We start from the raw sequence: 18,062 nt of genomic DNA, 5'->3' as shown, positions 1-18,062 counted from the left end.
CCGTTTTTACACATTTTCTAATTTTGATATTGCATTTTAATATTACCTTTACTGTCCTCTTTCTGTTTAACAATACTCCTTTACCTTTCACAAAGCCTCTTTAAATCCCACTAGCGTTGTTTGTTCGTCACATATACTTTTCAGATATTCTACAAATTTCCCCCAGTCCTCGATGAACTTGTGGTCCCGTTGGTACCTAATCTTCCCAGTTAGTTTGTCCAATTCTGCATAGTCGATAAGTTTCATTCTCCATTCTTCAAGAGTCGGTAGTTCCTCCTGTTTCCATTTTGGGCCATTAATATTCTTGCTGCTGTTACTGCGTATTGAAAAAGTTTATTATCCCTTCTATTTATTTCTCTTCCTATTATTCCTAACAGAAAGGCTTCTGGTTTCTTTACAAATGTATATTTCAACATCTTCTTCAATTCATTATATATCATTTCCCAGAAACTCTTCACTTTCTTACACTCCCACCACATATGATAAAATGATCCTTCTTTTTCTTTACATTTCCAACACTTATTGCATGTTTTATACATTTTTGCTAGCTTAACTGGTGTAATATACCATCTATATACCATTTTCATAATGTTCTCCTTTAACGCAGTACATGCTGTAAATTTTATATTTTCATTCCATACTTTTTCCCAATCATCCAATTGTATATTGTACAATTGTATATTGTATATTGTATCCAATTGTATATTGTCTCTAATGGAGACAACCAGTGTGGAACTTTAGGTTCTAATATGTTTTTATACCTATCCCATATTTCTATTAACGATCTCCGGAAGATATGATTCTCAAAACCCTTATGACTTTTCTTCTTCTCCAACCATAAGTACGCGTGCCATCCAAATCTGTTATCAAATCTTCTAAATCTAACAATTTGTTGTTTTTTAATTTTATCCATGCCTTTAACCAACAGAGACAGGACGCTTCGTAATATAATTTCAAGTCTGGCAGGGCAAAGCCTCCTCTTTCCTTCGCATCTGTTAATAACTTGAATTGTATTCTTGGCTTTTTACCCTGCCAAATGTATCTTGAAATTACTCTTTGCCACTCTTTAAAAATCATAGTCCCTTTGATTATAGGAATCATTTGAAATAAGAATAACATCTTTGGAAGTACACTCATTTTAATTGTTGAGATTCTACCCCAAAAAGAGAGTTTCATCCTTCCCCATACCTCCAAATCTTTTTTGATTCCATTGTTGGATCAACTTCTTAGCTTACTCAGCCATGCATAGCACTTGTACCTTTGAACTCTACTTTGCCTATGCACTGAGCATTAAAGATTTTGGCAGAAATCAAACTTCATTCTCTAGTGAGACCTAGTACACAGAGGCCACATAATGATCTGATAGCAGAAACTAGGTCTTCCAAGAGCAAATCTTTGTCCACTATACAGAGAATTTCCCTTTTGTAATTAATTCCTCTAACACAGCTAATTTTAGCTTGAAGAAATATATGTCTCCTTCTTTCTCAAAGGAGGTAGTTGTACAATTTCTCTCAACTGTTTAATTTCTTCCTGTCCTTTAATAAAATTGTTGGGTGCTTCCTTAGATGTTCCCAGATGTCTCTGTATAGTGTATGACAGTTTCAACATGATTTGCATAGCATCAGTTCTGTAGTCTAATATCTACAGATGCAGCTTCTAACAAAAAAGATTAATGTCCTTCAGACTAAATTGCTCAGGCTTTTAGTTTTAATGCAGAGGGTGGCAGAATCTGATCCAGAAGAGTTCTAGTGTTTCTGTTGCATAAGGCATAGGCAGACTATTGCAATGACATCATGCAAATTATGGCACATATTGCTCAACCAGTGAATTCCAGAGATTTTCAGTAGAAAAGGATATTCATTTATCCTTATCATTTATTCATTTATTTGCAGAATTGCCTGAATGGCAACAACCATCAAAATCTCAGAATAAACGTGGAATTTGGGCGGCAGAGTGGCACAAACATGTATCTTTGCATGGGGAAAAAACACAGCTTAAAAGTAGGGAACAGGAGAAAGCAAGAAAAGAAGGAGTGAGTGACAGGCTTTGTATGGCCAGAGCTACTGTGGTGTAATGTAGTGCAGTGTTACATTAGGCTTTAGGGACCTGGTTTCAAATCCCTGCTCAGTCATCAACATCACCGGCTGACCATGGCATTACCTACCTGCAGGATTTGGTGAGGATAAAATGGGCTAACCACACATGGATTGCCCTGAGCTCCTTGGAACTGGGATGGCATACCAATGGGATAAATAAACAAGTCCCCTTACTACCCTGGTTTTACATTCTCTCTCTGATCCTTATGGCAATGTGTGAAGAGAGAGAGAAAAACAGAAATATAGGTAAATTAGACATTTCCCTTTCCAATCTGTCCTCACACCCCAGGCTTAAGGAAAACTGAATCAAAGCCCAAAACAATGCTGTAATTGTTTTGCTGCATCTGGATGCTTTGAGACGGACACGTTGGGCACTGCGGTAAAAACTGAACAGGACTTGTTCTCCCTCCTTCCCTAGGATGTCCAGCGTTTGTGCTGCTCAAGGGTAAAATCCTTTTTACTTTGTGGCAGGATTTATCCATTGGCGACTATGTCCCAGAGGACTGAAAAATTCTACCAGTAATCAGGATTGACCCAATAAACCCCCAACCCCATTGGGAACCTCTGAATACCAAATAAGAGGCATAAGTGATTCTGAATACAATTGCCTGGAAGCACAAGTAGGGAGACTGTTGTATTTGGGTCCTTTCAGGCTTCCCATGGCATCTGGTTGGCCACTGTGAGAATAGAATGTTGAACTAGATGGGCTTTTGGCCTGGTGTTTTCAGATCTTTTTTCTGTGTAGCTTAATAGTGTTTATACTGGCAGTGACTCTCCTGGGGTTTTCATATCTTACCTGGAGATATGGATTTGTTCCTTGAACATTCTGCATGCAAAATACCGGTACATCTTCTACCACTAAGCTATTGCCCTTCCACAAATCTTGGGAAATTTGTACCTTCACATTTATGGAGTCTGTCTGACATACAAACCAGTTAGAAAGTCATTCCTTTATGCCTTTTGGTTTGGGCTCATTCTTGTTCAGTTACTACTACTAACATGCTGCTTCTAAAGTTTAGTTAATTAGTAGATGGAAATAGCATTCTTATCTATATAGAAGTCCTACTGGGCAGAAACAATTCCTTCAGAATTCAAATTACATTTCTGTTCTCTTCTTAAATGCAGCTTCTTTTATGGCGTGGCAGAGATGAACGTTTACTTCCTATAGCTGAAGCTGGTGCAGGGCCCCAATAGAAATATAGATTAATCACAGTGAGGAAGCAGGGTCCACTTAAAAAAATGGTAAAGCACCATTTATTAACATATGCAAAATGTTAATATTTCACAAAGAGTCAAGAGTTCATAGGTTTATCCAGTGTGTCTTAACAGTTTAATGTCTACCTGTACATCAAAGAGAGGCACTGAGTGAGGAATAGAGAGGTTGTGCACTGCCAATTCACAAAGCCAGTAATCCTTGTAATTCTGGAATGAAATTATTACGCGGAGATCTACAAATATTGGCTTGCCTTGCCTTAGTAGCCACAAATCCCCTCCTCTGAAGTCTTCTAGCATGTGGAGAGGGCTTAGGGGAGATGATGGGTTTTATCTCATTTGTGCTGCAGTTTGCAGAAGGAACAGTAGGAGTCACCTGCCACTGTTTTTACCTTTCCCAAATTGCACTAGAAGCAGAAGAAAGCTTCTTCCTTGCGCCCATTGACAGAAGTAGAGGCCTTGAGGCAGAACGGGGATCTCCCTCCCCTGTGCGAAGGTTTGGAAAAGTTAACAGCAACATGTGGAAATCCTTGATATTTCTTACCCTCTCCAAACCACATAGCACATCTGAGAGCTCAAGCAAAGGGCTGGAAGTGGAGATAGATGGGCTTGCATTTGTAGGCATCTGCACCCTGTTTTTGGAAATAGCTGATGAATGATGGAATGGTTGAATAAGGATAGATGGCACGTGACCAGCATGTCATATGACCAGTCTATCATGAGATATTGTATGAGAAGATGAAGAATCTTCCTTGGTTTGAGACACTGAGGAGTGTTTGGTACAACTGCTGTTCCAGATGGATTTTGCTACCATCTTGTAATAAGTGTTTATTCGAATAACTTGAGTGCCCTTTTTTTTTTTACATTTCACCATGTCCACTCTAACCCAAAACATACTGAAAAAGAAAGTGGTTGATCATAAATTCATCAGTCAAGTAAACCTCATATATATGTTGAAAATTTGTGATAATGTGCATCTTGATGCAGTGATTATGAGTAGTTATTTGAATTTTGGAGCATTCTCACCAACTTTGTTAACTTTTACACTGCTTACAGGATGCTCGCAAGGTCTAACATGTGATTGCTATTAATTCAGTGCGTAGAATGGTAGAAGTTAGAAACCAGCACTCTACATTAAGTTCAAGCCCCACCTGTAACAATGGAACTGGAAGGCTTCGTTCTGGACTACATAGGATCCTCTTTGAACTGAAATCTTGTATGTTATTCATGCCAGTGTGTTCACTTTGGATTTCAACACTGCAGAAGTTTCAATAATGACTGCTGCAGTCTAATATTTGATCCTTAATTTTTTAAAAAATATCAGTCTTATTAAACACTGATTGAGAGAATTATGTACCCAGAACAATTGTAGCATACACACAAAATAAGAAAAGGGAACAGCTGAGTCATACAGATGTACAGTCCCCGAAGGAAGCCATGAACAGTTGCAGCTTCCCAGTGTACATGGCTCTAGCGAAATAGAAATGGATGTTTACCAACACCTATAAAACCCCCATGTTTCAGTGAAAGTGGAAACACAACTTAAGAAATTATTAATATGTAAACATTTTTCTCTTAAAGTCAAGAGCAATGCTTCCTTGCTCAGGTGGGCATTGTGCGAGTTGACAGCATGAACCCTAGAAGTAAAATAAAATACAGCAAAAGTGCCAAGACCAAGCAGGAATACACACATGGAAAGCTTACATGCCTAATTCCTTTCTGTGTGCTTCCTTACCAGACTCTTGAACTTTCTGTCCATGAGGCTTATGCCACAGGAGATGGCACAAATTTGTTTCTCTTAGAAATGCTAGACATAAATCCAGCCAAATTTAAGCAGGTTTATGTCCTATTGAATCCAACAGGAGAAAATTGAGCACAGGCTTAAATATATTTTTGGCTGAAATCAAGGGGACTTAAACATCCTTAATCTTGGCTGGATTGTGCTCATTGTGAATAAGTATGGAACCTGCACAGCCTCTAGTCGGTAGACTACACATCTTAAGCTTCCACTGGAATTCTAGGGTTTTCTGGAACTCTAGGGGGAAAACAAAACAATGCTAAAAACAAAACAAAAAAATCCCTTAGAAAAACCCACAGTGCTCGCATAAAAAGTTCCAGAACATTGCATTTTGGATGCCACAGTGCAGTTTCTCTGTAGGTCAACTCACTTAAAGCTTCAGTGATGTACACCCTTTGTTCTTGGTGTAAAAGCTGAGCTGAACCCATTTGAATTAATAGTTCTTTTTGATATTTATCTTCCGCTCTTCTCTTTATTGGTTGTTACATCCTGGAGATGCTGAAGAGGTGCCTCCTTGCTTTTGTTTCTTGCGCCTTTTGTTGAGGAGACGGTTGTTGGATGTTTTCAAATCTTTAATCTTTACCTGGTCGTAGTCCACCCTCATGGTTGCTAAAGCACTAGTCATCTCCTCCTAAAACACACATGAGGCAATAGTTAGGTCTTAAGAAGTGGAGGCCACTTTCCTACCATGTTCAGGTGAAAACAGAACCCTCTGGTCACAGATCTCCATTGACCTCCCCCAGCCAAGACTAAGAGTTGTGCCCTTTCCCATAAGAGAGCTCATTTTCTACCCAAGTGGACTGTGCAGCTAAATGACAAGGAACACATATGCAGAATTATACTGAACATTTCTGACAAAGAGATTAGAAGGACCAAGGTGAAATAAGTAACACAACACTACAGGAATCCTTATTGAAAGCACTATATTTTAACGCTAACAATATTTTAATACTTTAGAACAGTGTTTTCCAACTGGGGGCCATATGGCCCCCTGGGGGGCAGGATATGAAAAATGCATAAATGGGGGGGCCACAGCATGAGGCTAGGGGGCATAGAAGGGAGAAGTGAAGGGAAAAAATCATTTTTAAAAATCCTGATTGGCCAATCACAAGCAGGTAAGGGGGTGGCCCACCAGGGCCTAGTACTCCTTTTTCCACGTGCATTTTCTTGGAGCAGTCTTAGTTTGTTTCCGGCAGGAGGGGGCAATCGCTGAGGCTCCTGTTTTGACCAATAGAGCCCGCAATCCAGAACCCCTCAGGTCAGGTAAGCGTAGTGGTGGGATGGCAATGGATAGGGCTGGATGAGCAGGAGCTGCTTTGTTGCTACCACCAGTGCTGGGCCCGGTGGCAGCCTGGGCCTGACTCTGCAAGGTGCAGGGTGCAATCCACCCCAGCACCTAGTGGATCAGGGCCTTTGGATGTTGCCGAGGGGCACAAGGCCAGTTGGCAGCGTTGGCCCAGTTCTGCAAGGTGTGGGGTGAAATCCACCCCAATGCCTAGCCGAGTAGGGGCTTCTGGTGCTGCTGACTTGCATCTAGTAAATGACTAAGTGTCTACTCAGAAGAAAGGCAGACTGAGTTCAGGGCCTGTGTGGGGCCATATAGTGCTTTATTCAGGCAGGCAGGGCTCCTCCTGATGATGATCTTTTTGCACTGCATCAGTGAGGACCACTTGCTTTTTAAAATTCTCCCTGTGCGCCTTTGGCACTATATCTGAAGGTTTCCCACTCTCTGTCAAATAACTTGGGTCAAATAAATGTTGTTTACTTTTTATAATACATGGAAGATGGCTCTCCCTCAGGAGGTTCTGGACTCTCCTTCCTTGGAGGTTTCTAAGCAGAGGTTGGGTGGCCATCTGTCATGGATGCTTTAGCTGAGTTTGCTACGTTGCAGGGGGTTGCACTAGAAAGATAACCCTCAGGGTCCCTTCCAGCTCCATGATTCTATGTTTTCCTGCTTTAACAATATTTCATTATGCTCCTATCATTTTGTGTAATTGTATTTTGGATAAATTATTTAAAAATATATATGAATAAAACATGTTCTATTTGCAAACAAAACATTTAAATAGCTACCTTTCTACTGATTGGAGGGGGGAGCATGGGCATAGCCAGAATTTTTGTTGGGGGTGTTGTGGAAAATGCACAAGAAAAATAGAGGAGGTGTAAGTTTGGCCTTTCGAACTGCTAAGTTGACAGGAACAGGGACCGAACAACGGGAGCTCACCCCGTCGTGGGGATTCGAACCGCCAACCTTCTGATTGGCAAGTCCTAGGCTCTGTGGTTTAACCCACAGCGCCACCCGCGTCCCAAAGTGCAAGTAGATAAATAGGTACCGGTATGGCGGGAACGTAAACAGCGTTTCCGTGCGCTGCTCTGGTTCGCCAGAAGCAGCTTAGTCATGCTGGCCACATGCCCCGGAAGCTGTACGCCGGCTCCCTCGGCCAATAAAACGAGATGAGCGCGCAACCCCCGAGTCGGTCATTACTGGACGTAATGGTTAGGGGTCCCTTTACTTTAAGTTTGGCCTTACACAGCCAAACCTTCCTGTGAGTCCTTGCAGAACCACTCCTGCCCTTGAGGGTGGCCCAACTGGGGTTTGATTGCCCTGATTAGGAGCCCTCATTGCTATGAGTGGCGACCGTGGAGATAGCTAGCCCCACCTGGTTGAGACAGGTACAAATAGTGCAGGGCAATGTGGTCAGGAGGAGGAGGAGGATGGACCAAACACTGCTGGGGCTTCCCACAGTTTGATCTGGTGTTGTATGTGGGTGAAGGTCTGGTGAGGAAAATTGTTGCTTTGAAATTGTTCCTTTGGGGTTATTTCTTGATGGTAGAGGGTTTTATGTTGCTGTATAAGAAGGTTTAAGGAGGTTTATTACTGTGTAAGAAGGTTTAAGGAAGCTTACTGTTTGAGGTTTTGTTTTTGTTATTGTTTCTGGAGTTTGACCTATTCTGTTGAAATAAAAATATCTTTTCCCTCATATATTGAGTACCAAAGATCCTTTAAAAAAACCTGCAAAGTCAATTGGCAAAACAGGGGGGCAGGTTTTTGTTACTAGGGGCAGAATCTCAAATTTGTATTGATTTTTACTTATAGGGGCAGCTGCTCTCCTGGCCCCCCCCCCGCCCCCTGGCTACGCCCATGGGGGGCCACTGGAAGGAAGCAATGTCAGAAGGGTGGCTATGGTCGGAAAAGGGTTGGGAAACACTGTTTTAGAACATACTGTTTTGCTATGTGTAGGGCTGGAAAGTGTTTTGCCTCTGAGGGTCACATGCGGAAGTGGGTAGTCACTCAGAGGCTGAATGCCAATAAGCATGGTTAGGGCAAAAAGTGGCATGGCCTGGGTATGCATGTGCACACACTCAATGCCTCTCCCTATGGATCAGAAAAGAACAGACTTCTGTCCACCCCACAAGGGAGAGATGACGCTCTTGCTTGCCTGCCAAAGAGTTGTTTGGTAAGTTGGAGAACCACTGTGCTCCCCAAGACCAGCAAACAGCTATTGGCATGTTGGAAGGAGTGTGGTTTGCATGGAAGTTGCACAGAGAATTACTCTTTCTGTGCACCTTCCTCCCAATTACTGTGCAAAATCCAGTATCAAGAAGGTAGACTGGGCACCCATGTGGGGGAGATGGGTAGCATGAAACCCGCAGCTCATGGTTTACTGACATGTGTGCTAGAGTCTGCCCTTGATTGAATATAGACAACATCTTAATCAGTTATTTCTGTATAGTTGGGCAATCGTTATGAAAATGCTGGTAATGAGCTGGTAAAAGATGTTCAGAAAGAAAAGCAATCAAACTATCTCTGACTGGATTTGCGAATGCCCAGCCTACTAATATATGTGATCATTACCTTCACTTCATCCCAGTGATCTTTATCCTCTTGCAGAACCCGGGCAGTATGAAGAGGGGTAGGTGGCACCACCATGGATTGCTAAGGAAACCAAAGAAGCAGCTATTCAGAAGCGGTAATTCTGACAACAACACACTCACACATTACCACTCATCGTCCTTGCTGATGAAGTAATTACAAGTCTTGAGAAAATTGTATAAATATGTCTCCTAAGCAACAGGAGGGAGAGAGAAAAACGTACTTAGCTGCATTGCTAAGCACAGTTGCGTTTCCAATATGACTGAAATACAGTGGTGCCTCGGGTTACATACGCTTCAGGTTACAGACTCCACTAACCCAGAAATATTACCTCAGGTTAAGAACTTTGCTTCAGGATGAGAACAGAAATCATGTTCTGGTGGTGCTGCGGCAGCAGCAGGAGGCCCCATTAGCTAAAGTGGTGCTTCAGGTTAAGAACGGACCTCTGGAACGAATTAAGTACTTAACCCGAGGTACCACTGTATGTGTCATTTCCATAGGATTGCAGCTATGGAATAAGACTGAGAGGCAAACATACATTTGAAACCCCAGAGTGAAAAGCTGCCAGGGAAGAGTAAATCCGGAGCTGGAAAATAGCAAGAGGGTAAAGCGTGATATGCTCCCTCCATTCCTGTGATTCTAAAATTGCACTCCTCTCCAACTCAGTAATAGGGTTCTAATAAATGTATTTCTACATAATGTGAAAATGTGCTTCAGCACATAAGCATGGAGGTCATGACTTCCAGGCCCTCTTGCTTTCATATCAGCTTCTGCCAGTGATGGTCAATATTGCTGGACTACAACTCCCATCATTCTTGACACTTGGGTCATGCTGCCTGGGGCTGCCCCCTGGGCTTATGCAATATGGGCTAATTGCATGAAAGCAATTGTGCAGCAGGAAGGTCCTTACAGAGGAGAGCAGCTCCAGACAGCATAACCCAGCCAAGCCATGCACCATAGGAAAAGGTCCAGTATAAAAGAATGGCAAATTTAGGTATTTAGGTCAAAATGAAATAGAAACAGTCTAATAGTGAAAAGGAGTGCAGGTTGCCACACTTCAGGCACAAAGGAGATTTTCTTTTTCCTACACGTAACGTGCAACTCACACTTATTTAACATACACGCTCACAACTTTAAGCACATTGCTGAATAATATTTTTTAAAGAATGATGCAAAAATGGCATGCACGGTTGGGGGGGGGATAAGAAAATAGCAGGGGAGGGGAGAGCAGGAAAACCTCTTAAAAGCACACAAATGATCTGATTGGAGAGTTTGACCCCACCATGGAACACAGCCTCAAGATCATCCGTGGGATTACAGACACTCTGAGACTTTACAAGGAAATGTTTGATGAGCTCAAGAAACAGCTGCAGCTGCCAATCACAATTTTTCTGACAAAGAAACCATCACCATCAGCGGATGTGCACAGGCAACCTTCCTCTGGATCTTAACCACAGCCAAGAACGTCTTCTGGCTACCTGTCAATCCCCACCTCCCACCCCGGTCCTCATATCATTTTCAGCAAGTATCCAGTGAGGGAGAGAAGGAGGAAAACTAAGAGGAAGACTGAGGGCTGCATTTGCCCCGCACTGGTAAGTGCAGCTGTTTTTTAAAAATGGTATTTTCCTGCTTTTCTAGGGGGTGTTCTGGCTTTACGTGATTTTGCTTATACACACGATGGCCAGGAACCTATATTGTGAGTTATCTGTACTGCCTCTTTGTTTATTAGTATCACTGCCACAAAGTGCTTTCAAATCAGATTCTGCTGCCATGGATCCTACTCTGCAGCCAGAACACTGGGAACTGCAGCTTAATGTGGCTTCTGAGAACAGTATGTTCAGCAATCCCTAGCTCCTTTGCAGTTCCCAGGTTCCCTTAAGGGAAGGACTAGCTTTGACAGGTAAACCACTGGACATACTTCTGCAGTAAGTTGTACCCTTGGCATCCTGCTTATGGATTCTTCCAGGAAATCCACAAAGATGGCCCATTTTGACTCCATGTTTCTTCATGGAGGTACCTCATGAGAATCCTTCCACAAGCATAGACCCGGAGGGAAATGTTACATCCAGTGGCCCCTATACTGGAGATGTACCAACAAAGAGAACTGGCAATATATAAAGGTAATTAGTTAGGTAACACAAATGTGTCTAAATGAATGTGGTTGGGAATTATCAGCAAGAAACATGAGACAATCCCTTTTGTGTTTTATCCTGAGCCTTGCCAACTGTATGGAATGTTGGTCAAATCAGTATTCTACTTTCTTCCTAGGTTATTTAAATATAGAAAAAGAAACAAATGTTTCAGGGAGGACTGCAAAGATAAATTAGTGTTTATAAAGTGCTTGGAGAAAATAATGACAGATGGAGCGTATGCATGTACATTTATCGCCCCTGCAACTCCATTCGTTCTTTCCATTGCAAGATGGCTCCTAACAGCAGTGCCTGCTTAACTACTGTTGATTTGTTATCTGCCAAGGGAAAAGGGAAAGGAGAGAGACTAAAACTGCATTGGTGGGATGTTAAGAGTCCCTGCCAGGCTCTGTACCGCTGAGTGTTCCCTTTGCTTTTGCCGTTCCTTTCTATGTAAACTTTAACAAAAGGGCATGCTCTGCCACTTCTTTGATATTAAGTTCTGGAGGCAATCTAGCTCATCTGAGATTTGGAAGCACCAGGTCTCTGAGCTGAACAATATTTAGGGCTGAATTTTTTATTTTATTAGGTTGTGTGTAGGGAGAAGCTGACTTCCCCCAACAGCTTACCAGAATCTGTTAACCTCACTTGCAATGTGTTCAGCCTTGTGTTTTGCAGCCATAACACATGATTGTCATGCACAGAAGGTGGTGAATAATACACTTCAATATTGTTGCATTATATTTAACAGCCTCACCTGTGTTCTATATTGTGATGGCTTATAGTTATAAGCAATAAATCTGAATTGATTGAAGACCAACGGACGGATAATATTTTGGTTTAAGCGGAGCCCATCCCTTTATATGGATCTGGCTTTGTTCCCCAGAATGCTCCCTAACAAATCTACGTCCTCTTCCTGATAGCACCATTTCATCTATGCATGGAAACCCTTCAGCTCTGCCTATTGAGGTGGCCCTGAACATGGGATGAATAGCATTTCAGGTGAAGCTACCTTGGATGACCAGGATTTCAACTTCTTATTGTGCTCATTCACAACTTCACTTACTTATATACTCCTGGCTAATTTCCTCCAACTTCTACTTCAACCAATTAGTTTAGAAGAACATTTTTGCATGTACACTTAACTTGTCCACCTGCTTAACTATTTACCTTGACACATTGTCACTGAGGCTGAGATGATGCATCAACTGGGACTTTGCTTGTTCTCATAGAGATGGCATCTAGATGTCTATTTAACCACTCTCTCTATGTAGCACACAATCCCAGGAGCTTTCAAGGTATTTCTCTTTTCAACCACATTTTTGTTTAGATGTCAGCACATGGTAGAGTTGCTTCTCACTTACTTTAAACACCTCCTTTTCACTTTAGATTTGCATCAAGTATAGCATCCAATCTGTGACCCAATCAAGCTATTTACATTTATTACTGCTTCATTTTCCAGACCAGTTACAAATGACTTTTAGTAAGGCCAAAATCATTTGCATTTAATAAATTTTGGGATCTATGAATGAAGGCAAGTGCAGTGTAGGTTAATTAACTTTTCTGACTTTAGTATGGTCCTGCATGAAGTAAAAGCAGTCCGTAGAACAGCAGCACCGTGTTTGCCTTGAATTTGGGGCTGGGGGCAGGGTCATGAGAGGAATTACTTTAGTGTGGAGGTTTGCCTGGTCCACTAAGTGGCCAAATGACCAACAGCTGTTAGGAGGTTGCATGCTATTGCTTAGAGCAGCAGTTGCCAGTGTGGCACTGCGGGTGAAGTAGTGCCGTTGAGGTCTTCCCCTGGCACCCTCAAAACTCTTTTGGCACACCCAGTCACTGCGCCTTGGTCACGAGGATGGCTACTTTTTGTCCCCTGAAAAGCACATCAAATTTGAAGGAGGGAGAGTAATACTCTTCCCCACTTCCTCTTGTTTTCACTGCACAGATTAATAAGCTTTTCCCCAGAACCCTGAGAAAAGTGAAGTGTGTGTGCCTGCATGTGTGCTTCCTCTCTTTCTGCCCGTCTGTGGTGGAGATGGCTGATCTGGGGAATGAGAAGGATCAGAGCGGGTGGTGCCCACATCACTTACTCAAAAATCCAGATCTCCCCACAGGTCTAAAAATGTTAGCCACCCCCGACAACTGCATGCCAGCTGCTCTCTGGGGCAATACATGTATTATTTAGGGACATTTAATTTCTTTGTGTTCTTTCCCTTCCTTTTTATTTGTTTTTTATTTTTATATAGACACATATATAGAGGGATATAACCTTAATGGCAGAAGGGAATAGAAATCTAATAAAGAAAAAATAAATGCACAAAACTCCAGTGAGTCCTGCATAGCAATAGACAGAAAAGCTGCTCTGAAACTGCTCAGATTTGTAGCCTTAGCAGCGGCTTGTTTCTTGCTGGAGGCAAAGAATTCTATGACATGAGAGGCTGCCATGGCCTTTTAGTTAGCATCACCCATTAAAAGCAGCTTCTGGTGTTGTTTTCTTAGAGTGCTGCACATAAACCTCCACTATCGCCCCACTCAATAACCCCAACTTTTCCAGATCTGTGCCAAAGACCAAGAACGCCCTTAAAGCAGGAGGCTCTCTATTCATATCAATAGAGAGCAGTTCAGCACGACGGTGCCTTGAATGTCTAATAATAGTCCTCCATAAATCCTACACTGATGAGGTAACATGGCTTTTTTTATAAGTGAGGGAAGGAGGGCGTGTGCATGGTGCACTGAACAGAAAATGCTAGCCGGGAGCAGTTGGGATGGGGGTGTAGTGTCCTTGACTGCCACTGACAGGGAAATTTTACCCCACCCCCAAGAGTTCTCTCACACTGCAGAGTGGAAATTATATCCCTTTTATACAGGGCAGACTCCTGGTTAAATGAGTTATATTCCCTCTTACCACAGCAGGCAGCCTCGTGTCCAAATTAAAACAACAACACCAACACACACACACACACGAGTGTTCTTGCAGGACTTACATTAATCCAGGGGTGATTCATAAACTGAGAAATTGTCATCCTCTCTGTTGGGTCTGTCTTCAGCAGCAGACGAATTAGCTGCTTAACTGAAAAGCAAAAAGACAAACATCAATGACAAGATCCTACAAAATTCAAACTATTAAGAACCCTTGAACTCTTGTCACTTTTCCTCTGCTATCAAGTCAGAAGAAAGTCTGACACTTACAAATGACTGTATAAAACATGGGAAACTGCCTTATACCAAGTCCATCCATTTAGATTCTCCCATCCAGCTCCATATTGTCTACAATGACTGGCAGCAGCTCTCTGGAGCTTGAGACAGAGGGCATTCCCAGCCCTACCTGGAATCATCAGGGATCAAACCTGGGGCCTTCTGTATGCAAAGTGCATGCTCTACCACATATATACTATTTATTTAATGATAGGCCAGGTGAAGAAGTTACCCCTGCCTGCTCCAGCTGCCCACCATAAGGCCAACTACCAGTTACTCCATGGGAAGGATTCACAGAGAGTGTGATTGCCTGATCCTGTGCTGAGAGGAGCCTGGACTGGCTCCTCTGCAAAAAGCCATCTGTCACCAGCTGCCAGTGAGAAGGATCCTTATGACGTGCTAAATGTTGTAATTCCTTACAGTGTGTTTTTAAATTGCATTGATGTTACTTGGAAGGATTTGCATCCTGAAACATGGGATAGAAATAATTGCAATAAATATATAGCTGCAAAGAGAGAGCAAAAGAGATGAAAGGTGTGAAGCAGGAGAAAGAACAAAATTACAGAGTTAAACAGTTTCATAAGCTGAGCTGTAAAAAATACTCTTTGCTGCAAGTGTTTAGATCCACATTTGACTGCCCAAACCTAATCAGATTTATACAGAAGTTTCACCAAGTTAAAAAGAACTTGCTTCTATATAGGCATGGTTAGGAGTGCAGGAAAACATCTGTACCCTCTTATACAAAGTTTCTACAGTTTGTTTAGTCCCATGATATGTAGGCATTGGTCACATGTTCATCCTTGTGGAAATAAACGTGAAGAAGAAGCAGGCCCCGCCCCCTACACTTTCATCCAAACCTGTGAACACAGCCTGCCTGCACAACTGTTGTAAACACATAGGCTCCATTCACAGGTTCAGCTGGAGGTGCATGTGTGTGTACCCACAGATTCACTTTTCACATGGGGCCATGATCTTATGCTATGTCCAGAAAAAGGTTAGAATCCATGACATTTTTCGAGCCTGGAGAGCATGGAAGTCCGATTTTGACATAACAGATCAGCAGAATTTCAAATGCAAGAACGGCTTATGCTTCTAAATTTCTGCTAAACAAATAACGTGTGGAGTACCTGGGGCTTTTGAAATAATCCATGCTTTTGAAATAAACCCTTGGAGCATGTGGGTCTGACTTTGGATACCTCACATCTGCACCCCGACTAATGCGTACCTGAATCAGCCCTTCAATTCTGACTTAGGAACACTGGTAAAGTGAGATTCATTCCTAACAATGAATGTAGTGACCAACAACTTAGGTTTGAGGTTCTGATTGATCATGGGTGTCTCAGGGTGGCAGAAGGGGGAGGCATTTCCCACACATTTCCCCCCTCCCTCAACTCACTCTCTCATGTCCAAGATTACACAGGAGTCCTGTAAACCTCCTTCTGCTGGCCAAGCAGGACACAACATTTCCCTAGGACAGCTCAGAAAGGAGCTGGAGTTTCTAACAGGAAACAGGATTTGGGGTGTGTGCAGGATTTCTTGTGTTAGATGGATGACAGGGCTTTCTATTACTGCTAAACATAGTTGTGACAGTACAGTGTGACCTGCATCAAGGTAATTGCTGCAGCTTCTCTGTGAACTAAGGATAGCTCACCCGTTATGTACATCAGCTGCAACTATCAGATGCCTATGATTGTACCAACAAAGCCGGCCCGGAGGTGGCAAAATGACTCTACTGTGGTGCATCAGTAGGCTACTCACGATGCCATACACATGCTGCCTCATCCCTCTGCTACAAAATCTGCTTAGGGAGCATCATGCCTGCAAGCAGTAGGTGTTACTCAAGTTGTAGCACATGTCAAAAAGGCACTAGGGCAGCCAGTTCAATAGACAAGGAAAATACCACAGAAGTCACGATGATGCCCTGGAATAACACTTGTTACTGGGATCTCATTCCTGCCCACTTTTTTTTTGCTGGTGCAGCACTTTTTTTATCCCCACTCTAATGTAAGTGTTGGGTTTGAAGGAACGGTATTTGAGAAGCAGAGTTAATTTAATGGTATTTTGCGTTTCTGAAACTTCTTTACATCGTGTGTAAGAGGCAGGTGTTTACTTTTCTTAAACTCTGGGAGGTTTAACAAAACCTTTTAGGAAGCTACCATCTACAAGTTAGTTCATTGACACATCTAGTTCAGTACTATCTACAACAGGATTTCCCAAAGTGTGGCTCATGGACCCTTGGTGGTTCATAAGCATCATTTCGGTGGTCCGCAATAGCAACATTAGCATCTAGCACACAAATTACAATTGCTAGACAACAGGCAGAAGTGGTCCACCAAGATCCTCAGCAATCTTCAAGTGGTTCAGGGGTAAAAAAAAAGTTTGGGAACCACTGGTCTATAGTATGATCCACTGGCAGCAGCAGCTCCACAAAATTTCAGACTGGGGTCTCTCCCAGCCCTATGTGGAGTTGCCAGGGATTGAATCTGGGCCTTCTGCATGCATGCACGCAAGGTGGATGCTCTACCACTGAGCTACATTCCTTTTATTTTAGAGATCTCCAAGTAGCATATATGCTGGGCCAGTCTCACCACAGAATATTTAAAACGTTAAACACACACACCATTGATGCACAATACCAGAAAGTACACAGGGGAATCCATTTACCTTCATCGGATACTTCTGACCATTCAGGATTTGGAAATCCATACTGCCCCATCCGAATTCTTCTCTTCATTCCAGGAGAAATGGCCTGGCCAGTGTTGGAGTAGAAAGGAGGGAATCCACACAAGCTACAAAAGAGTGGGATGTAGAGAAGAAATTGTACTGTCTGGGAAATGACCACATCTCTGTCTCCTCCCTGACCTTCCCCACAACTTCAGCAGCCCAATGCACAGTCCCAGATGTCTGTCGATTCTTCTGATGGAATGAGTAATAGCCCAGTGACTAATTATCTGAGTGTGGCATAAAAGGAAACATCATTTTAAAACACCAATGATTGGGGATGGATGTAGTTTGGGATAGAAGGGAAGTGTTTATTCATACATGACATGTTAAGGGCTCAACTTCGTTAATCTATTTCTCCCCCACTTCACACTTACAGTATGTACATGATGACACCAAGAGACCACATATCGCAGGATTTGTCATACTTCTCAGGACCAAGGACTTCTGGGGCTGATTGGGATGGGGAAGAGAACCAAAAGAACTGTGAATGTCAGTTTCTCTTATTTTGATCACAAACTACAAATATTTGCATTTTTTTAATTAAAAAAGCTGTTACTGGTTGAAATAATACTTTTAAGTATTTGTACCTGAACCCCATGGGTGCTGGTGAAGCTTGACAAATATTTCATGGTATTTTACATCTTGTGCAAGTGTGTGTGTTCTGAACTGGTGTTCCCTGTGCTCAGGCTTTGGTCCCTGACTTCCTGAGCCATCAGTGCTCTCATCCTGTGCTGGAAAGAGTGAGCACTGTGCTTTGATGGTGCCATCTAAGATGCCCATCTGAGTCATCAGACACCTGGGTCAATTTCTGCTCACTAGGCCCTGCAAAGCCCTAGCCTCAGAGTATGTTCCTCAGCCTGATCAACTTGTTTCTTGGGTAAGGACACTGGCTGCCTAAGCTCCAGCCCGCTATCCTACCTTGCACCAGATCTGGCCCACTTGAACTGGCAAGCAAGATCCTAACCCTGGTTCTGGTACCTGACGGCCTGGAGCCTGACGGTTGCAGAGATCTGAGGTGGGGAGGGTTTTTTCCT

General features: G+C 42.7%; 1 protein-coding gene and 1 long non-coding RNA gene across 3 annotated transcripts in view; one reads left to right on the top strand and one right to left on the bottom strand.

The window, feature by feature from the left end:
• Nucleotides 1-3,322: 3,322 nt before the first annotated feature.
• Nucleotides 3,323-18,062, bottom strand: part of MAPKAPK3 (MAPK activated protein kinase 3) — a 70,235-nt gene continuing 55,495 nt past the window's right edge. The window contains exons 7-11 of the mRNA XM_053377464.1: nucleotides 17,403-17,478; nucleotides 16,969-17,093; nucleotides 14,094-14,179; nucleotides 8,963-9,043; nucleotides 3,323-5,737 (exon numbers count right to left, since the gene is read on the bottom strand). Coding sequence (XP_053233439.1) covers nucleotides 5,579-5,737; nucleotides 8,963-9,043; nucleotides 14,094-14,179; nucleotides 16,969-17,093; nucleotides 17,403-17,478 — 527 coding nt within the window. The 3' untranslated portion in view covers nucleotides 3,323-5,578. The remainder of the gene's footprint in view (nucleotides 5,738-8,962; nucleotides 9,044-14,093; nucleotides 14,180-16,968; nucleotides 17,094-17,402; nucleotides 17,479-18,062) is intronic.
• Nucleotides 10,209-17,942, top strand: LOC128408170 (uncharacterized). 2 transcript variants are annotated; one of them, XR_008328989.1, is made up of 3 exons: nucleotides 10,209-10,572; nucleotides 17,405-17,517; nucleotides 17,715-17,942. It is a non-coding gene; the product is annotated as an uncharacterized LOC128408170 (long non-coding RNA). The 2 variants fall into 2 exon arrangements; XR_008328988.1 differs by lacking the exon at nucleotides 17,715-17,942 and having other exon boundaries at nucleotides 17,405-17,596.

The sequence above is a fragment of the Podarcis raffonei genome, chromosome 2, assembly GCF_027172205.1.
Source record: "Podarcis raffonei isolate rPodRaf1 chromosome 2, rPodRaf1.pri, whole genome shotgun sequence".
NCBI classification, from domain to species: domain Eukaryota; kingdom Metazoa; phylum Chordata; class Lepidosauria; order Squamata; family Lacertidae; genus Podarcis; species Podarcis raffonei.
The sequence above is the reverse complement of the archived record's forward strand: the minus strand, read 5'-3'. Positions and strand labels throughout refer to the sequence as shown.